This window comes from Bos grunniens, chromosome 10 (assembly GCF_055505025.1).
Source record: "Bos grunniens cultivar Pamir isolate PY7600 chromosome 10, Bosgru_T2T1.0, whole genome shotgun sequence".
Classification (NCBI taxonomy): domain Eukaryota; kingdom Metazoa; phylum Chordata; class Mammalia; order Artiodactyla; family Bovidae; genus Bos; species Bos grunniens.
The window spans coordinates 83,608,300-83,623,973 of NC_141174.1; the positions used below are offsets into that span (position 1 = coordinate 83,608,300).

The 15,674-nt window shown below is 46.4% G+C and overlaps 1 protein-coding gene across 6 annotated transcripts in view; it reads right to left on the bottom strand.

The window, feature by feature from the left end:
* Nucleotides 1-10,615: 10,615 nt before the first annotated feature.
* Nucleotides 10,616-15,674, bottom strand: part of THSD4 (thrombospondin type 1 domain containing 4) — a 676,260-nt gene continuing 671,201 nt past the window's right edge. For all 6 annotated transcript variants that reach the window (XM_086322751.1, XM_086322752.1, XM_086322753.1 and 3 more), the window contains one exon: nucleotides 10,616-15,381. In XM_086322751.1, coding sequence (XP_086178877.1) covers nucleotides 15,239-15,381 — 143 coding nt within the window. In that variant the 3' untranslated portion in view covers nucleotides 10,616-15,238. The remainder of the gene's footprint in view (nucleotides 15,382-15,674) is intronic.

Sequence of the window (15,674 nt, forward strand, 5' to 3'; positions counted from 1 at the left end):
ATAATCAAAATGAAATCAGTAAGTATTTCAGAATGAAAGTGAACGTTGAAAGTGTTAGTCACTCACTCGTGTCTGACTCTTTGCAATCCCATGGTCTGTCCACGTAATTCTTCAGGCTAGAATACCAGAGTGGGTTGCCATTCCCTTCTCCAAAGTATTTCAGAATAAACAGAATTAATGGCAATGATATTGATAAAACAGATAATGCTTTTCTGAAACTCCCATAACATGGATTGCTGTTGTTTGGTTGCTAAGTTATGTTGTTGGACTCTTTGCAACCCATGGTCTGCAGCACGCCAGGCTCCCCTGTCCTCCATTATCTCCTGGAATTTGCTCAAACTCATGTCTATTGAGTCAATGAGGCTATCCAACTATCTCATCTTCTGCTGTCCCCTTCTCCTTCTGCCTTCAATCTTTCTCAGCCTCAGGGTCTTTTCCAAGGAGTCAGTTCTTTGCATCAGGTGGCCAAAGTATTGGAGCTTCAGCATCAGTCCTTCCAATAAATATTCAGAGTTGATTTCCTTTAGGACTGATTGGTTTTGATCTCCTTGTAGTCCAGGAACACTCAACAGTCTTCTCCTACACCACAATTCGAAAACATCAGTTCTTTGGTGCTCAGTCTTCTTTATGGTCCAACTCTCACATCCATACATGACTACTGGAAAAACCATAGCTTTGACTATATGGACATTTGTTGCCAAAGTTATGTCCCTGATTTTTAATACACTGTCTAGGTTTGAAGGAAATGGCAACCCACTCCAGTATTCTTGCCCGGAGAATTCCGTGGACAAAAGAGCCAGGTGAGGCTGCAGTCCATTGGGTCACAAAGAGTCAGACATGACTGACTAACACTTAGGTTTGTCATAGCTTTCCTTCCAAGGAGCAAGTCTTTTAATATCATGGCAGTGCTCACACTCTACAGTGATTTTGGAGCCCAAGAAAATAAAATCTGTCACTGTTTCCACCTTTTCCCTTCTATTTACAAACGTGACGTGATGAGACCAGATGCCATGATGTTAATTTTTTGAATGTTGAGTTTTAAGCCAGTTTTTTCACTCTCCTCCTTCACTCTCATCAAGAGGCTCTTTAGTTTCTCTTTACTTTCTGCCGTTAGCGTGGTGTCATCTGCATATCTGAGGTGGTTTTTATTTCTCCCAGCAATCTTGATTCCAGCTTAAGCTTCATCCAGCCTGGCATTTCACATGATGTGCTCTGCATATTAAGTTAAATAAGCCCTGTGATGATATACAGCCTTGTCATACTCCTTTCCCGATTTTGAACCAGTGTGTTGTTCCATGTCTGATTCTAACTGTTGTTTCTTGACCTGCACACAGGTTTCTCAGGAGGCAGGTCAGGTGGTCTGGTATTCCCATCTCTTTAAGAATTTTCCACATTTTGTTGTGATCCACACAGTCGAAGGTTTTAGCATAGTCAATGAAGCGGAAGTCGATGTTTTTCTGGAATTCCCTTGCTTTCTCCATGATCCAATAAATGTTGGCAATTTGATATCTGGTTCCTCTGCCTTTTCCAAACCCAGCTTGTGCATTTGGAAGTTCTCAGTTCACATACTGCTGAAGCCTAGCTTGAAGGATTTTGAACGTTACCTTGCTAGCATGTGAAATGCGTCCAACTGTATAGTAGTTAAACATTCTTTGGCATTGCCCTTCTTTGAGATTCGAGTGAAAGCTGACTGCAAATGAAAACACAACACGGAGAGGCATCAATTGTCTGGGTTCCTTTGGGTTTGGCGCTAATGAGCAGTAAGTCACCACTCTCGTCTACCCACCCCCCTGCAGATTCTTGGTTCAAACAGCAGATCTGTGCCATAATTTGGCCTCTGCTTGGCATGAATAAACCTTTTACTACTAAATTCAACTCCATTCTTCTTGTGTTAGCTCAGCCCATGACAATTAATGTAATACAGTAAGTCCCCGAGATACAAATCTTCAAGTTTTGAATTTCAAAGATGTGAGGGTGCATTGCATCTGTGTCAGGCATGAGTGAAATTTCAGCTCGCCCTCCGTCTCCTACCGCTGACGATCCTTCAGCTCTACCGTCTCCCACCTCCTCTCCCTCCTCCACTCAGTAACTCTTCTTCCCTGTCCACTCGCCGTCAGCTGTTGTGTTCCACTACTGTGCTTTCCAAGGTGCTGTACTGTAAGATTAAACATATTTTATTTTTTTGTGTTTGTTTTTATGTATTATTTGTGTGAAAATATAAACCTATTACAGTACAGTATTATATAGCCGAGTGTGTTAGTCAGGTACCTAGGCTAACTTTGTTGGATTTACGAAAAAATTGGACTTCTGAATGTGCTCTCAGAATGGAACTCATTCTTGTGTAGGGGACTTACTGTACTACTTGGTTCCAGGGCTGGAGACAAAGGTGGTGTTGGGCTGCTGTCAGGGCAACTATATGCGGCGTATATGTTCATGCCTGTGTATTTCTTCCCCCAAAAATATTTATTTATTTATTCAGGCTCTGCTGGGCCCTGGTTTCGGCACTCGGGATCCTCACTGTGGCATTCCGCACGCGGAATCCAGCTCCCTGTGCGTGCGTGCTCAGTTGCTGTGGTCGTGTCTGACTCTCTGCAACCCTATGGACTGTGGCTCTCCAGGCTCCTCTGTCCATGGGATTCTCCAGGCAAGAATACTGGAGTCGGTGCCCATTCCCTTCTCCAGGGGATCTTCCCGACCTGGGGATGGAACCCGCATCTCCTGCATCTCCTGAACTGCAGGAGGAGTCTTTACTGCTGAGCCACTAGGGAAGCCCTCTGGTTCCCCGCATTGGGAGCACAGTCTTAGGCCACCAGGGAAGTCCTATGCCTATATATTTTTTAATGCACAGTCATTTTAATGGCAATGCTATTTATAATTTTTAAAAGGTGAAGATAAACCAAAATTTCTAAGCATAGGTGAATGTTCAATCATAATAGTCACACAGCTCTTACAATGACATGTTCACGCCAATTTAAAAAAGATGATTATTAACACGAAAACACAAAATGAAAAAATTATTATTGAAAACACTCTGGAAAAACACTGCTTTATTAAATTCTCTCCTCAGGATGAATTCCCTGGCAGGGAAATATTAAGTGAAAGCTGAAGAGCTTTATGGCTCTTGTTACATTGTACCGAGTAGACTTTCATAAATCAATATTTTCACTGAAATGGTATTTCTCAGCTTGCCTCCCAGGCTCATAGTTTAATCCAGGAGAATATGGGTTTGGGGGCCCAGCTCATGCGAGTGCAGAAATCATGGCTCAGGCTGCCAGCCTTACTCAAATCCTGTCCCTCCTCTGTCCAGGTCCCTGCTAGCCTCTCTTCTGTCTCATGGTGAAAACACAATCTTTCCCTGGCACCCCAAGCATCTGACCTTCTCTCCTCCTGCGATGCCTGGTTCCCCTGGTCTCTGAGCACCCTGCGTGTGCTCCTGGAGCTCGACTCTGGTCTGGAACCCTGACCCGGCTATCCACGTAGCTGGCTCCTCCTGCACCCCTAATCATCCTATTTAAAGTTGCAACCCCTTGCTAGCGGGGGATAGATAGGGGAAGAGATCTTTGTGGAGTTTGGGATGGACATGTGCATGCTGCTACATTTAAAATGGATCGCCAACAAGGTCCTACTGTGTAGCTGGGTGTTGTGTGTGGTCTGGATGGGAGAGGAGTTTGGGGAAGATGGATACATATATATGTATGGCTGAGTCCCTTTGCTGTTCACCTGAAACTCTCACAACACTATTTGTTAATTGGCTCTACCCTAATATGAAATAAAGTTAAAAAAAATAAAGTTGCAAGCTCTGCCTACCTCCTCTTCTCCACTGCTGCCCTCTCACTTTCTTCTTCTTTTTTTTTTTTTTAAAGATTTTTTTATATGGATCATTTTTAAGTTTTTATTGAAATTTTTACCATATTGCTTCTGTTTTATATTTTGTTTTTTTGGCCCCAAGGCATATGGCATCTTAGCTCCATGACCAGGAATCAAATCCACACCCTCTCTACTGGAAGGTGAAGTCTTAACCACTGGACCACCTGGGAAGTCTCCCATCTACCTTGTCAGCTTGGCTGTTTTCCCAAACACACACCACCCCCGCTATGCCGGCCAGAGGCAGTGACTTGTCAGCATCTTTATTTTGTGTCTCCCCAGTCAGAACATGAGCTCTGAGGACAGTCTGCTTACACTTGATGCACCGCTGCGTGTTCAGTGTGGAGCAGAGCATCAGGCACAAGGGGAGATGCTCCAGTCAGAGCTGAATGAGTGAGTGAATGGTTGTCATGACTGGGGAGGCACAAAGGCTGATGATGCAAAGACGGGAGAACTCTTGGGATCTGAGGAGACAGAGCTCAGAGGTCAGGAGCAGGCTAAGGGCTCTGCTTATTTCCCTTCCCTAGAGTCTGGGCATGCCTGCAATCGGCCTTGACTGATGGAGAAGAAGAGATGTCTGGACTTCCACGCTCAGGCCTTATGAAATCTGGCAGCTTCCCCCTCCTTCTCTTGTGTGTTCTCCCCCCTCCACTTGCTGTGTTTGAGAAGCCCGGTTATAAGGAGAGATCAGTGGCTTGAGGAGGGGAGGCCCTGAGGCCACATGGAGGAGAAGCAAGGACTCCAGCCTTGCTGGAGAGCACAGACCCCCAGAGACAGGACCCCAGGCATCCATCCCAGCTGCCTCCGCTGGAGCATCTCCTGTGAGTGAAGAAGCTGTGTCAGCCTCAGTGGACACTGTGTGGAGAAGACACGAGCTGTCCCCCGTGTGCTCTGGCCCCTGACCCACAGAATCCTGAGAGGTAATAATATGGTTATTGTTTCAGCCACTAGGTTTTAGGGAGGAGTTTGTTATACAGCAACAGGTAAGAGAGGCAGGATCATTTCTCAAGAGTGTAAGTTGGTGGGAAGGGGCACAGGTCTGAGCTTAGGTGGGCCGAGAGGCAAAGGTGAGAGGAGCAGTTAGACACCAGGGGCACCGAGTTAGACATCGAGGGCTCGGGTGAGCCAGGAGCCGTGACTTCCACTGGCGGTGGGAGGGCAGGCGCCAGCACTGGTGTCAAGTTCAAGCTCATCTGGCCCTTTGCAGCCCACTGCCTTGGTCCCCCGCCACTTGGCCAGCCTCCAAACAGGGTTAACTGTGGGCTTCAAAGAACACACTTTTGGGATCCATATAAAAACAGAACACAGAAGTAGACGTGGCTCCTTGAAGCGCCCTCCCTGGAGGCAGTGGTGTGTGTCTGTATGTCTTTTTATCTCTGCATGTGTGTGTGTGTACACGTCACAGATGTGTGCTGTCCACTGTGGTGGGGCGCTCCACCTGGAGCCTGGGAATCTTTGTGAAGGCACAGTGATCAACAATGACATCTGCTGAACGAACACCACCTGCTCAGGGAGTAAGTTCTGGCTTCAGTTAGTTTTCAAGGCAATGTTTGTCCTGCACATGGGTTTATGCACTCGTGTGCAGAGGCAGCGCCGTGCAGAGGAACAAGCACAGGCATTGAGACTGGGCAGACATGAGTTCGACTTCCTCAGCCATTGAGGACCTGTGTGATCACAAAAAATTTCCTCATCTGGCTGAGACATGGTTTCCCCAGCCATGTTCTCTTTGCATGTCAATTTATTTATCCATAAAACAGCCACAAAATGATGTGCTTGCTTTGAAAGGGTTGTCATGAAGCTGCAGTCAGTTCAGTCTCTCAGTCGTGTCCGACTCTTTGCGACCCCATGGACTTCAGCACGCCAGGCCTCCCTGTCCATCACCAACTCCCGGAGCTTACTCAAACTCATGTCCATCGAGTCAGTGATGCCATCAAGCCATCTCATCCTCTGTCATCTCCTTCTCCTCCCACTTTCTATCTTTCCTAGCATCAGGGTCTTTTCTAATGAGTTAATTTTTCGCATCAGGTGGCCAAAGTATTGGAGTTCAGTTTCAGCATCAGTCCTTCCAATGAATATTCAGGACTGATTTCCTTTAGCATTGACTGGTTTGATCTCCTTGCAGTCCAAGAGATTCTCAAGAGTTTTCTCCAACACCACAGTTCAAAAGCATCAATTCTTTGGTGCTCAGCTTTCTTTTCTTTTTTTTCAGCTTTCTTTATAGTCCAACTCTCACATCCATACGTGACTATTGGAAAAACCATAGCTTTGACTAGACAGACCTTTGTTGGCAAAGTAATGTCTCTGCTTTTTAATATGCTATTTAGGTTGGTCATAGCTTTTCTTCCCAGGAGCAAGCGTCTTTTGATTTCATGGCTGCAGTCACCATCTGCAGTGATTTTGGAGCCCCCAAAATAAAGTCTGTCACTGCTTCCATTGTTTCCCCATCTATTTGCCATGAGATGATGGGACTGGATGCCATGATCTTAGTTTTCTGAAATTTGAGTTTTAAGCCAACTTTTTCACTCTCCTCTTTCACTTTCATCGAGAGGCTCTTTAGCTTCTCTTCACATTCTGCCATAAGGGTGGTGTCATCTGCATATCTGAGGTTATTGATATTTCTCCCAGCAATCTTGATTCCAGCTTGTGCTTCTTCCAGCCCAGTCATGAAGGTTAAATGATACAAAAGGACCTAGAGGACACCTAGCACTTAGTAGGTGCTCAATAAGTTAGGATTTCCCAGCCTGGGTGATAATAAAGCGTCACCCAGAACTGGCTGCCATGTAGACGCTCTGCTGTCCTCTGGGGAGGTACATGTGTGTGCACACGTGTGTGTGTGTGCATGTGTGACTGTGTGTGTGTGAGTAGGTGTGTGTAATGAGCACTCCAGGTGATGGACAAACTTGAAAACACTGCCAACAACGTTAGTTCTGCCCCCTCCATCCTCTTTTTGTACTTTATTCTCCCCAACTTTTTATTTTAGACACTTTCAAACCTCTTCTGCAAGAATAATATAATGAACACTACACACTAATGTTAACCGAAGTGCATTTACCTTATTTGCGTGTATTCTCCCTCTCTCTGCACACACACACGCGCACACACACAATTTTACTGACAGACCCAAGTGAGAGTAAATTGCAGACCTTGTGACCATCATTCATCCTGCCCAACCAAACACCATCTTCACACCCAAGAAGTTTTACTAGGCTCAGTCGTGCATTTTAAGTACAGGCCATGTTCAAAGCTTCCCTCTGCTCAGATGTTCCTGATCACTCTTTTTATGAGAGTTATTGTCACTGAGCCTATTACAGGAACATGTTATTTTGAACCAAGTGTGACTCTCTGTCCCTTCTCTTTTTTATCTGCTAGAGGTAGATGGTTGACTGTCCCTAGAGACGTCTGCAGATGGCTGAAGACACTTTCCCTCCAGACCCTCCCTCCCGCATCCTGGTCACCATCCTGATCCTCTGGGCTCTTTCCTGGTGGCCGATTGATTTAATGTGACACGTGGTTCCCAGGACTGGAGGCCGAGGGATCCAGCTGGGGTCTGACCCCTGAAGAGGGGCCTGTGGCCTCCCTCTGAGGGGCAGCTGTCCATCTTCAAATGCAGCCTCTGCTCATACTGTCATACTGGGCTTGTATAAACTAAATAGTGTTCAGTTTTGCCGGGAGCCAGCATATTGCATATTGAGTGCATATTGCATATTGCATATTGCATATTGAGTGCAGCACTTTCCACAGCATCATCTTTCAGGATCTGGAATAGCTCAACTGGAATTCTATCACTGCCAGTAGCCAGCGTGAGGAACTCCGCCCATGACAAAGGTCATGAGGAAGGAGGCTCGGCATACGCAAAGGCGGGATGGAGCTTCAGGAGTCCCCCTGGAAATTCTCGAGCATATACCCCCAAAACCAGAGTCTGCCTACTTTCTGCTTTGTGCTTTCACCTACACCTCTGACTTTATGGGGGGCTGTCCCCCACTACCTCTCTGAAAAAAGAGTTAGCTTACAGCTCCAGTTAATAATTCCTGGGTGTGACAGTGTTTAACCTACAAACTCCTTTGGAAATCCTCTAGCCTGCCTGAATAGGTTTTTCCGGCCACATGTGATTGTTCAGAGCCTCCCAACTGTGAGAGGCAGGAGATGTTCTAAACTGTCTAAACACAGATTCTTTTGAGTAGTTAAAAGATTGATTAGAAATTGTATTGGTGAAGGGATTTTCACTTGTTGGGCCAATGTTTGCTGCTAAGTTTCCATATCCCTTACCTGCTGTGTCCCTGGCAGTGTATTGATTAATATAATTGGTGTAAGTAGTAGCTTTAATGTTTGTAACCTGGGACCCTTGAGTTAATTCTTTTTCTTATTATAGCCCACCACACCTTTGCGCTGTAGGAATGCAACTTTATCTAATGCTTTTGGAGGGTGGCTCCTGACCAATCACCTTTAGAGAAAAATAAGTTTTCTGAAGAAAAGGTCTTAAAATGTTAACAGGCCTCCGGGCCGGAAGATGATGCAAATCACCTAAGCTTTTGCATATGATAAGTTTGCAGGAAGAAAGCCTGGCTTGCTGCAAGACTCTACCCCTTCCCCCATTATCCTCTATGCATAACTTAAGGTATAAAAACTACTTTGGAAAATAAAGTGCGAGCCTTGTTCACCGAAACTTGGTCTCACCATGTCGTTCTTTCTCTTCCCTTCTGGCTGAATTATTCAGCCTCTTTTCTCCACTGAATTTCCTCACTGAGCTATCCTCATTCTATTACTCTTTATATCCTTAATTAACGTTTAATTAAGCAATTGTTTCCTGATCTTCGCCTACGCCGTCTCTCCTTCGAATACCCTGGATCAGCCGGGGCTGGTCCCCGGCACAGTTTCCCACCAACAGCCAGGCGCCCCATCTAGCTCTTGGGCAATTGATGTCATTGGTAGAAATTGATGCGGAGAAAGAGACTGAAACTAACATAAGCTGAGACTGTGTGACATGCCAGGCCCTGGGGAGATGAAGATGGGAGGGACACAGGCCGGCCTCCGGGGGGGTGCCTAGTGTTACCTGACATACAACCTGTCTGAGGGGCTTCCCTGGTGGCTCAGTGGTAAAGAATCCACCTGCCAATGCAGGAGACGTGGGTTCGATCTCTGGTCCAGGAGGATCCCACATGCCGCAGAGCAACTAAGCCCGTGCACCACAACTGTTGAGCCTGTGCTCTAGAGCTTGGGAGCCGCTGCTACTGAAACCTGCAGGCCCTAAAGCCTGTACTCTGCAACGAGAGAAGCCACTGCAATGAGAAGCCCAGACATCGCCGCTAGAGAGTAGTCCCCGCTTCCTGCAACTAGAGAAAATCCCGAGCAGCCAGCAAGGCCCAGCACAGCCAAAAATAAATGAATAAACAAAATTTAAAAATCAACTAAAAACCCTCTCTGAGTCTCAGTGTTCTCATTTCTAGAAGTGGACAACATTCCAGCCTCCTAGGTCGGTGTGAAGGTGTAATAAGACGGCATGGATGACAGGGCTCTGGCATATAGTGCGTGTCTGATTTGGGACTTGAAGAATAAATGGAATTTGGGGGTAACAGGAATGTTCTAGCAATGGAGACACAAAGCTCTGTACTAAATACCCCCAAATCATACACATTAAAATGATCAATATAGTGAATTCTGTTAAGTGAATGTTACCAAAATATAAAAGAAAGTAAATTAAGATTTTCCAGGCTGGAAAGGTGAATAGGAGGGATGGGGAGCAGATTCGAGGCATGATAATAAGTTTCTGAGCGCTACTGATAATGGTGATGCAGGGCAGCATCAAGGAAAGAGCCTGTGGGGAGCCCACGAGGGATTCCTTTGTCCAGGATGACTTTCAATGTGCTTTATGACCCAAGTCATATTCCACGTTGTTAGGCACCAATATAACCCAAAAGACTTTTCCAACGCTGTGGAAAAGCTCAAGCCCAAGGCTAAGTCAGCCCAAGGAGAGTTGGAAGAAACGACTCAAGTTGAGAGATGGAGGGACTTCCCTCGTGGTCCCTCCGGATCACCAGGGAAATCCCAAATGAACTTATCCACAACATAGACTCACAGACTTAGAGAATGAACTTATGGTTGCCAGGAGGGGAGAGTGAGGGGAAGCTATAGTTAGGAAGTCTGGGATAGAAATGTACACACTGCTGTATTTTAAATGGATAACCAATAAGGACCTACTGTACATCCCAGGAACCTCTGCTCAGTGTTCTGTGTCAGCCTGGATGGGAGGGGAGTGCGAAGGAGAATGGATACATGCATATGTAAGGTTGTTCAGATGAAACTATCACAACACTGTTCATCAGCTATACTCCAATATAAAATACAAAGCGTAGAAATTAAAAAAAGATTACAAAGTAAAAAACATTTTAAAAAGCTGAGAGATGGAGTTGTATGAATCGGCATGGTGGGTTCTACACTTTCTGCCTCCTGGGAGAGGTTTAAAGAGATGCCTGTTCGGATGTAATCCTTTAAAAAAAAAAAAAGAAATCCTGAAGAAGTGCGCATGCCTAGATACTTTATCTTAAGCTCTTCATCCAAAGTTGAGGACTCATGTAGGCCAGCAGGCTGAAGGCCCGTCTTTCTTGTCCTCTTAGGGGTCCAGCTACCCCCAAAGCCAAAGTCCCATAGACCAACTGGCCTCTAAGGGCCTGGCTCCTCTCCTTAGAGGTCTGTGTAGTGCGATGTGAGTAGACATGGAATAAAGCCTGAGAAAGCACAGACATGTTAACAAAGCTGATTTTAACACCAGTTTATTGTATTTTTACAATAATAAAAATAAATTAGTCATACACAAAAATAGTTGTCATTTTTGCTGAAGAGAAAGCAGACTATTTACTCATATAATTTGCCTTCTACCCTCCACCTCTTTAAGCAATAATTCACACCCAAGGGAGACATGGGGTTGTTGGAGTATTCTGTGGGTTTCACGTTCCTGGCTGTGGAGTTGACCACCCAGAGCCCGGCTCAGCAGTCACCAGCGGGGACCCTGGAGGTGTGGTCAGAGCAGTGAGTGCATCAGCTTTTGTATACCCCTCCTTGCCCCTGCCAGGGGACCCTGCCCCCTTACCAGCTCCAAGTCAGCCCCCTAAGCCACTTACTGCTGATGATTCTGAAGAATGAGGCAAGACAAAGAGAAGGGTTGAAAAAGACCCCCGTATTTCCTTCTCCAAATATTTGAGGGTGAGGAGAGGGCAGATTATATGAGCAAATATGATATTTAAGGTGGAAAGGTGGCAATCCAGACAGACCTGTTTCAGGTACAATCCCAGGGGTAAAAAGCCCCTGAATGAGTCAAAAAATAGAGTAATTTCTATTTGATCTTAAAACCCAAGGAACTTGGCTAATCAGTATACTTAAGTGTAACCATGAACTTAGAATAAGATGCCATGTGCAGCAACTTTCTGGGGAAGCTGGGTTAGTAGGATCAAATAATTTTACATAAATGTGGATCGAATATGTAAATAAATACCTATTAGGTCCCTTTAAAATTAACATATTCTAAATAATAGAACTATTTTGGTGTAGTGACTCATTCCGCGGGTCGAGTTCAGAATACACATTTCCTATAAACATCTTGTATTTACAAAGAACAAAATAATAAGTTATAACAAAGTATATCCTTCCGTCAAACTGAATGGTGGGGGTCTGGGGGTCAAGGCAGGTGGAAATCAAGTTTATGTAACAGAACGGCTTTCCTCTCGCTGAAGCAAAGGGCTCAACGTCTGGAAGACGCTGAGAAAGCCGTCTCGAGGGTCCCACCCCATAGGGTCACTTTTCCTCGGCACGACGGTTGTCTCCCACTGTCAGCCACTGAAGAAAAAGAACCAGGAGTGTGGTGCAGGGTGGAGAGAATGATGAAGCTCCAGCAAAGATGCAGGAAAGCAAAGTGAATTGAGACGGAGATGGTATATAGAGGATCCTCCCTGGTGGCTCAGACGGTAAAGCGTCTGTCTACAATGCAGGAGACCCGGGTTCGAGCCCTGGGTCGGGAAGATCCCCTGGAAGATCCTCTGGAGAAGGAAATGGCAATCCGCTCCAATACTGTTGCCTGGAAAATCCCATGGACACAGGAGCCTGGTAGGCTACAGTCTATGGGGTCGCAAAGAGTCGGACACGACTGAGAGACTTCACTTTCACCTCACTTTCTTGTCTAGTCGAGGCACTTCCTCCATCAAGGTGTGTGACCCCAGGCAGGGAACTAGCCATCAGGATGTTTGATTACTCACATTCTCAAAGCAGGACCAGATAGGGCAGCTCTGATCAATTGGCTAGTGGTTCTCTGAGGTCACATTCAGCTCTTGGGGGGAGTGCAACCCTGGGTTTAGAATGGTAGTCATGGCAACAGGAAGTACATGTGCTGTGTACTTGCCATCCCAGACCAGGTGAATCACTTGAAGCTGTTCTACTTACAGAGTCACCAAAGTCCAGACTGGAAGGAATCTTAAAAGTCCTATTGCCCCAGCTAGGTGCTCGGATCCCCCCACCCCCTTCAGCATCCATGACAGAGGGCCATTAAGACTCCTCCAGGAATGGGTCAGTCAGCAGTAGCTACCATGGAGCCCTCGACCTTCTGAAGGTGCTCATGCGCAGAAAGGAGGTTCTCCTGCAAGAGCTAAAATCTTCCTCCCTGCAACGTTCACCTCCTAGGAGGGCTCCCCTGGTGCTTCCCAAATCTCTCCTCATGAAGTCCTTGCACTGCTTCTCACAGTCTGCACCCCTCCGCAGTATCAGGCATGTTCATCTGAATGTTATATGTTATCAGTATTCTTCTTAAAGTTTACGGCAATCACAAATAGGGTTCACCAAATGTTTTCTCCTTATGCCTGAATGCTCTGTGGCTTTTTTTTGTTTTAGGGTTTTTTGTGTGTATTTTTTGGGGGGCAGTAGTTTCATCCCACTTTCTTGACCCGCATTGAGCTCAGCCAATTGAAACTCTTCCCTGCTCCCCACATTGTACTTCTTTAGTTTTGATTTTGTTTTGAAATCCAGAGGTGGGACTTTATGTTGGAAGGACCTGGGATGCTCACCCCCCACTTGGTGGAGAAAGCCCTTTTAGGCTGATGAACTCACTCATATGGCAGCCAGACCTCTGCTGTGTTGGGAAGCCTGGGTGGCTAGAAGGTTTTCCCTTCATTTAAGCTGAAATCAGCCTTTCCGCTCTTCTACCCATTGATCTTGCTCTGCCCTCCAGCATGTAAAGAAAGCCTCCTCCAAGGAATCCTCCAAAGGACTGGCTTGTTTAGGAAGATCATAGCGCAGCTGCAAAAAGGGTACCCTCCCCTGGGACGAGAAGCAAAGGCAAGTGATGAAACAGAGAGAGTGAGTACTGGCTAGGAACCAGCCATGTGCTTGGCCTCTCTGGTTGCTTTTGATCGGTGGGCACGGGAATCTGGGCCTCTGCCCTGTTGCTTATTGCACAAGTTATATAAGGATCAGGAGAGATGGGTGTGCTTTTGGAAAATGGTGACTGGGGCTTTCCAGAAAGAGAACTTATATTAAGGCCAAATAGAATTTCTGAAAGCCCAAGGGTAATGGGAGCATGATGGAGTGTGTCAGACTGAGCTGGTAATACTGCTTCCAAAAGCACATCATCATCAAATTAGCAGATTTTTGGGTTAAAGGGCTCGTGGGAGAAACTCATTTGCTATAAATTTCAAAGCAAACACTTGCTTTGAATGGGAAATAGGCCCAGGACCATAGTACTAAATAAGACAAATTTTCTTTATGCTTCCAATTTGTTCAGCCTGATTATTTTTCTTAGTGGGTATAAGAATGTATATATATATTTCCCCCCTTCTTTTTTTTTCACTGAGTTTTTTCAGATGGCTCATCTTCCATATGCACTGCATTCTCTTTCCAGCTTGAGGCCTTGGGAACTACAGAGTTATGTGAAGTGAATCAAGAAGGACCCTACTGCTGTGGCCATTGTGGAGGAGTTCACAGCCCCTTTTCCTAGGCTGATTGCATTAATAAAGATCTTAGTGTTCATACCTTGGAGGGGAGATATGGGTTGTGAGTCATGGGGCAAGGTGTGTGTGGGCGAGTGGGCAGGATGCAAAGAAAAATCCACAAATCAAAGCAGAAAGACCCAAGGGAGACTCTTTCCAATATAAACATAGGATTCTTACTGGGATAGGTTGGTTAGACTTTCCTCTGGGCGATGTGTGGTGAAGGCCCAGGAGAGATGGCTGAGGAAGAGGCAAGAGCCCAGGGGGCTATGGATCTGTGTGCGCTGGAAATCTGCTCTGGGTGACAAAAAAGTGACCTTGATGTAGGATTCCATGGGTGGTGTGTCCTACTGGGGAGAAGAATAGTAATTTAGGACGATGACCTTGCTACCCCGATGGCTTTCTTTTTTTTTTTTTTTTCTAATTTTAATAGATGGCTTTCTTATCTCATGGGCTAGTTCTATTAAGGATGGGGTTCAAGAACCCATGCAGAGTCCTGTCACCAGGACCTGTGATTTTTGGGGGAAGGGAAAAAAGAAACAGACTCCTGAAACATTTGAGTGCAGGGCCAGAGGAAAGAATTCAAAGGTCTGGGCTTTGTTTGCTGAATTGGAAACTTCTGAGCCTCTTGGTCTGAAAGGAAGCCACATTCTGCAGACCTAAGACTTCCGGCCAGGCCTCAGGGTGAGGGTTTTGTGGTCAGACCACAGGGGTTGGACTGACTACATGGACCAGCCCGTGACCTCATACCTGGCAGGTCAGTTACCTAAGCTGAGTCTCAGTTTTCTTGTCAGTAAAATAGGGACCATGATTCATTCCCTGCCTCTCATTCTGGGGCACCATGAGCCATAATGAGCTAATATCTCTGACTATACCTTCCAAACAATAAAGCACTAAACTGGCAAGAGATATTTGTGTCATAAGGCAGGAAAACAGCCTTTGAGCATGAAAATAGGCGCAGCGGGGCTGAGGTAACAAAGGATTGCAGGCATCTTAGCAAGCCTTAGGGGGGCCCTGGGGTGGGGGTGCTGCCTCCTCTGACTCTTCCTGGGGCGCTGATATTGGAAAGGCCTGCAGTGCCAGGGACGAGGCAGTGCCCAGACAGGGCCCGGCTGCTGACTTAGAAAGTGCCAGGACGGAGTCAGCTGAGAGCTGAAGGCACTCCCCACCGCTTGGTCTGCAGAGAGTGCAGGGGCCAGGCTTCTGGAGGAGGGGTCATCAGTTCATGGTGATGCTCAAAGGACAACCGTGGCCTTGCTCTTGGGCACCGTGTGTACACTTTACGAAGGCAGGGTGCAGACTAACTTGACTGGCAGCTCCACAGGCCAGGGAGCCCCTGGTAGGGCAGCAGCCAGCCGGTCCCACTGCTCACAGACTCCCTGACCTGCCCACGGATGTGGACTGGGATGTTATCTGCTCCCTGGGAAACCCGAGTGCCTGTTGGCCACGCGCGTGCAGGAGGCACAGCAGGCGGTCTTGTAGTAGTTGTAGACGCAGAGCCTGGCCTGGACCACCACGTTGCAGTTGTAGTACCGGTCCTTGCAGTTTTCATCTGCAGCAGAGGAGAATGGAAAAGCCTTTGAGCACAAGCAGCAGCCTAGACTCAGGGAATGAGAAAGGGCAGAGGGTGTGGCTATCCATCCCAGTTCCACTGTTTACTACCGATGGAAGGTGTGAGTGTGGGCTGAGAGCAAGTTTATATATATATTTTTTCTTCTTTAAACAGGCAGCTGAAACCTGTCTACTCTGACCTTAAGGATGCTGGAACCAAATCTCTGAATGCATTGCCATTTTAATAAATTCCCATGCAAGTTTCTCTTTGCTTGCCATCTGTGCTATCAACAG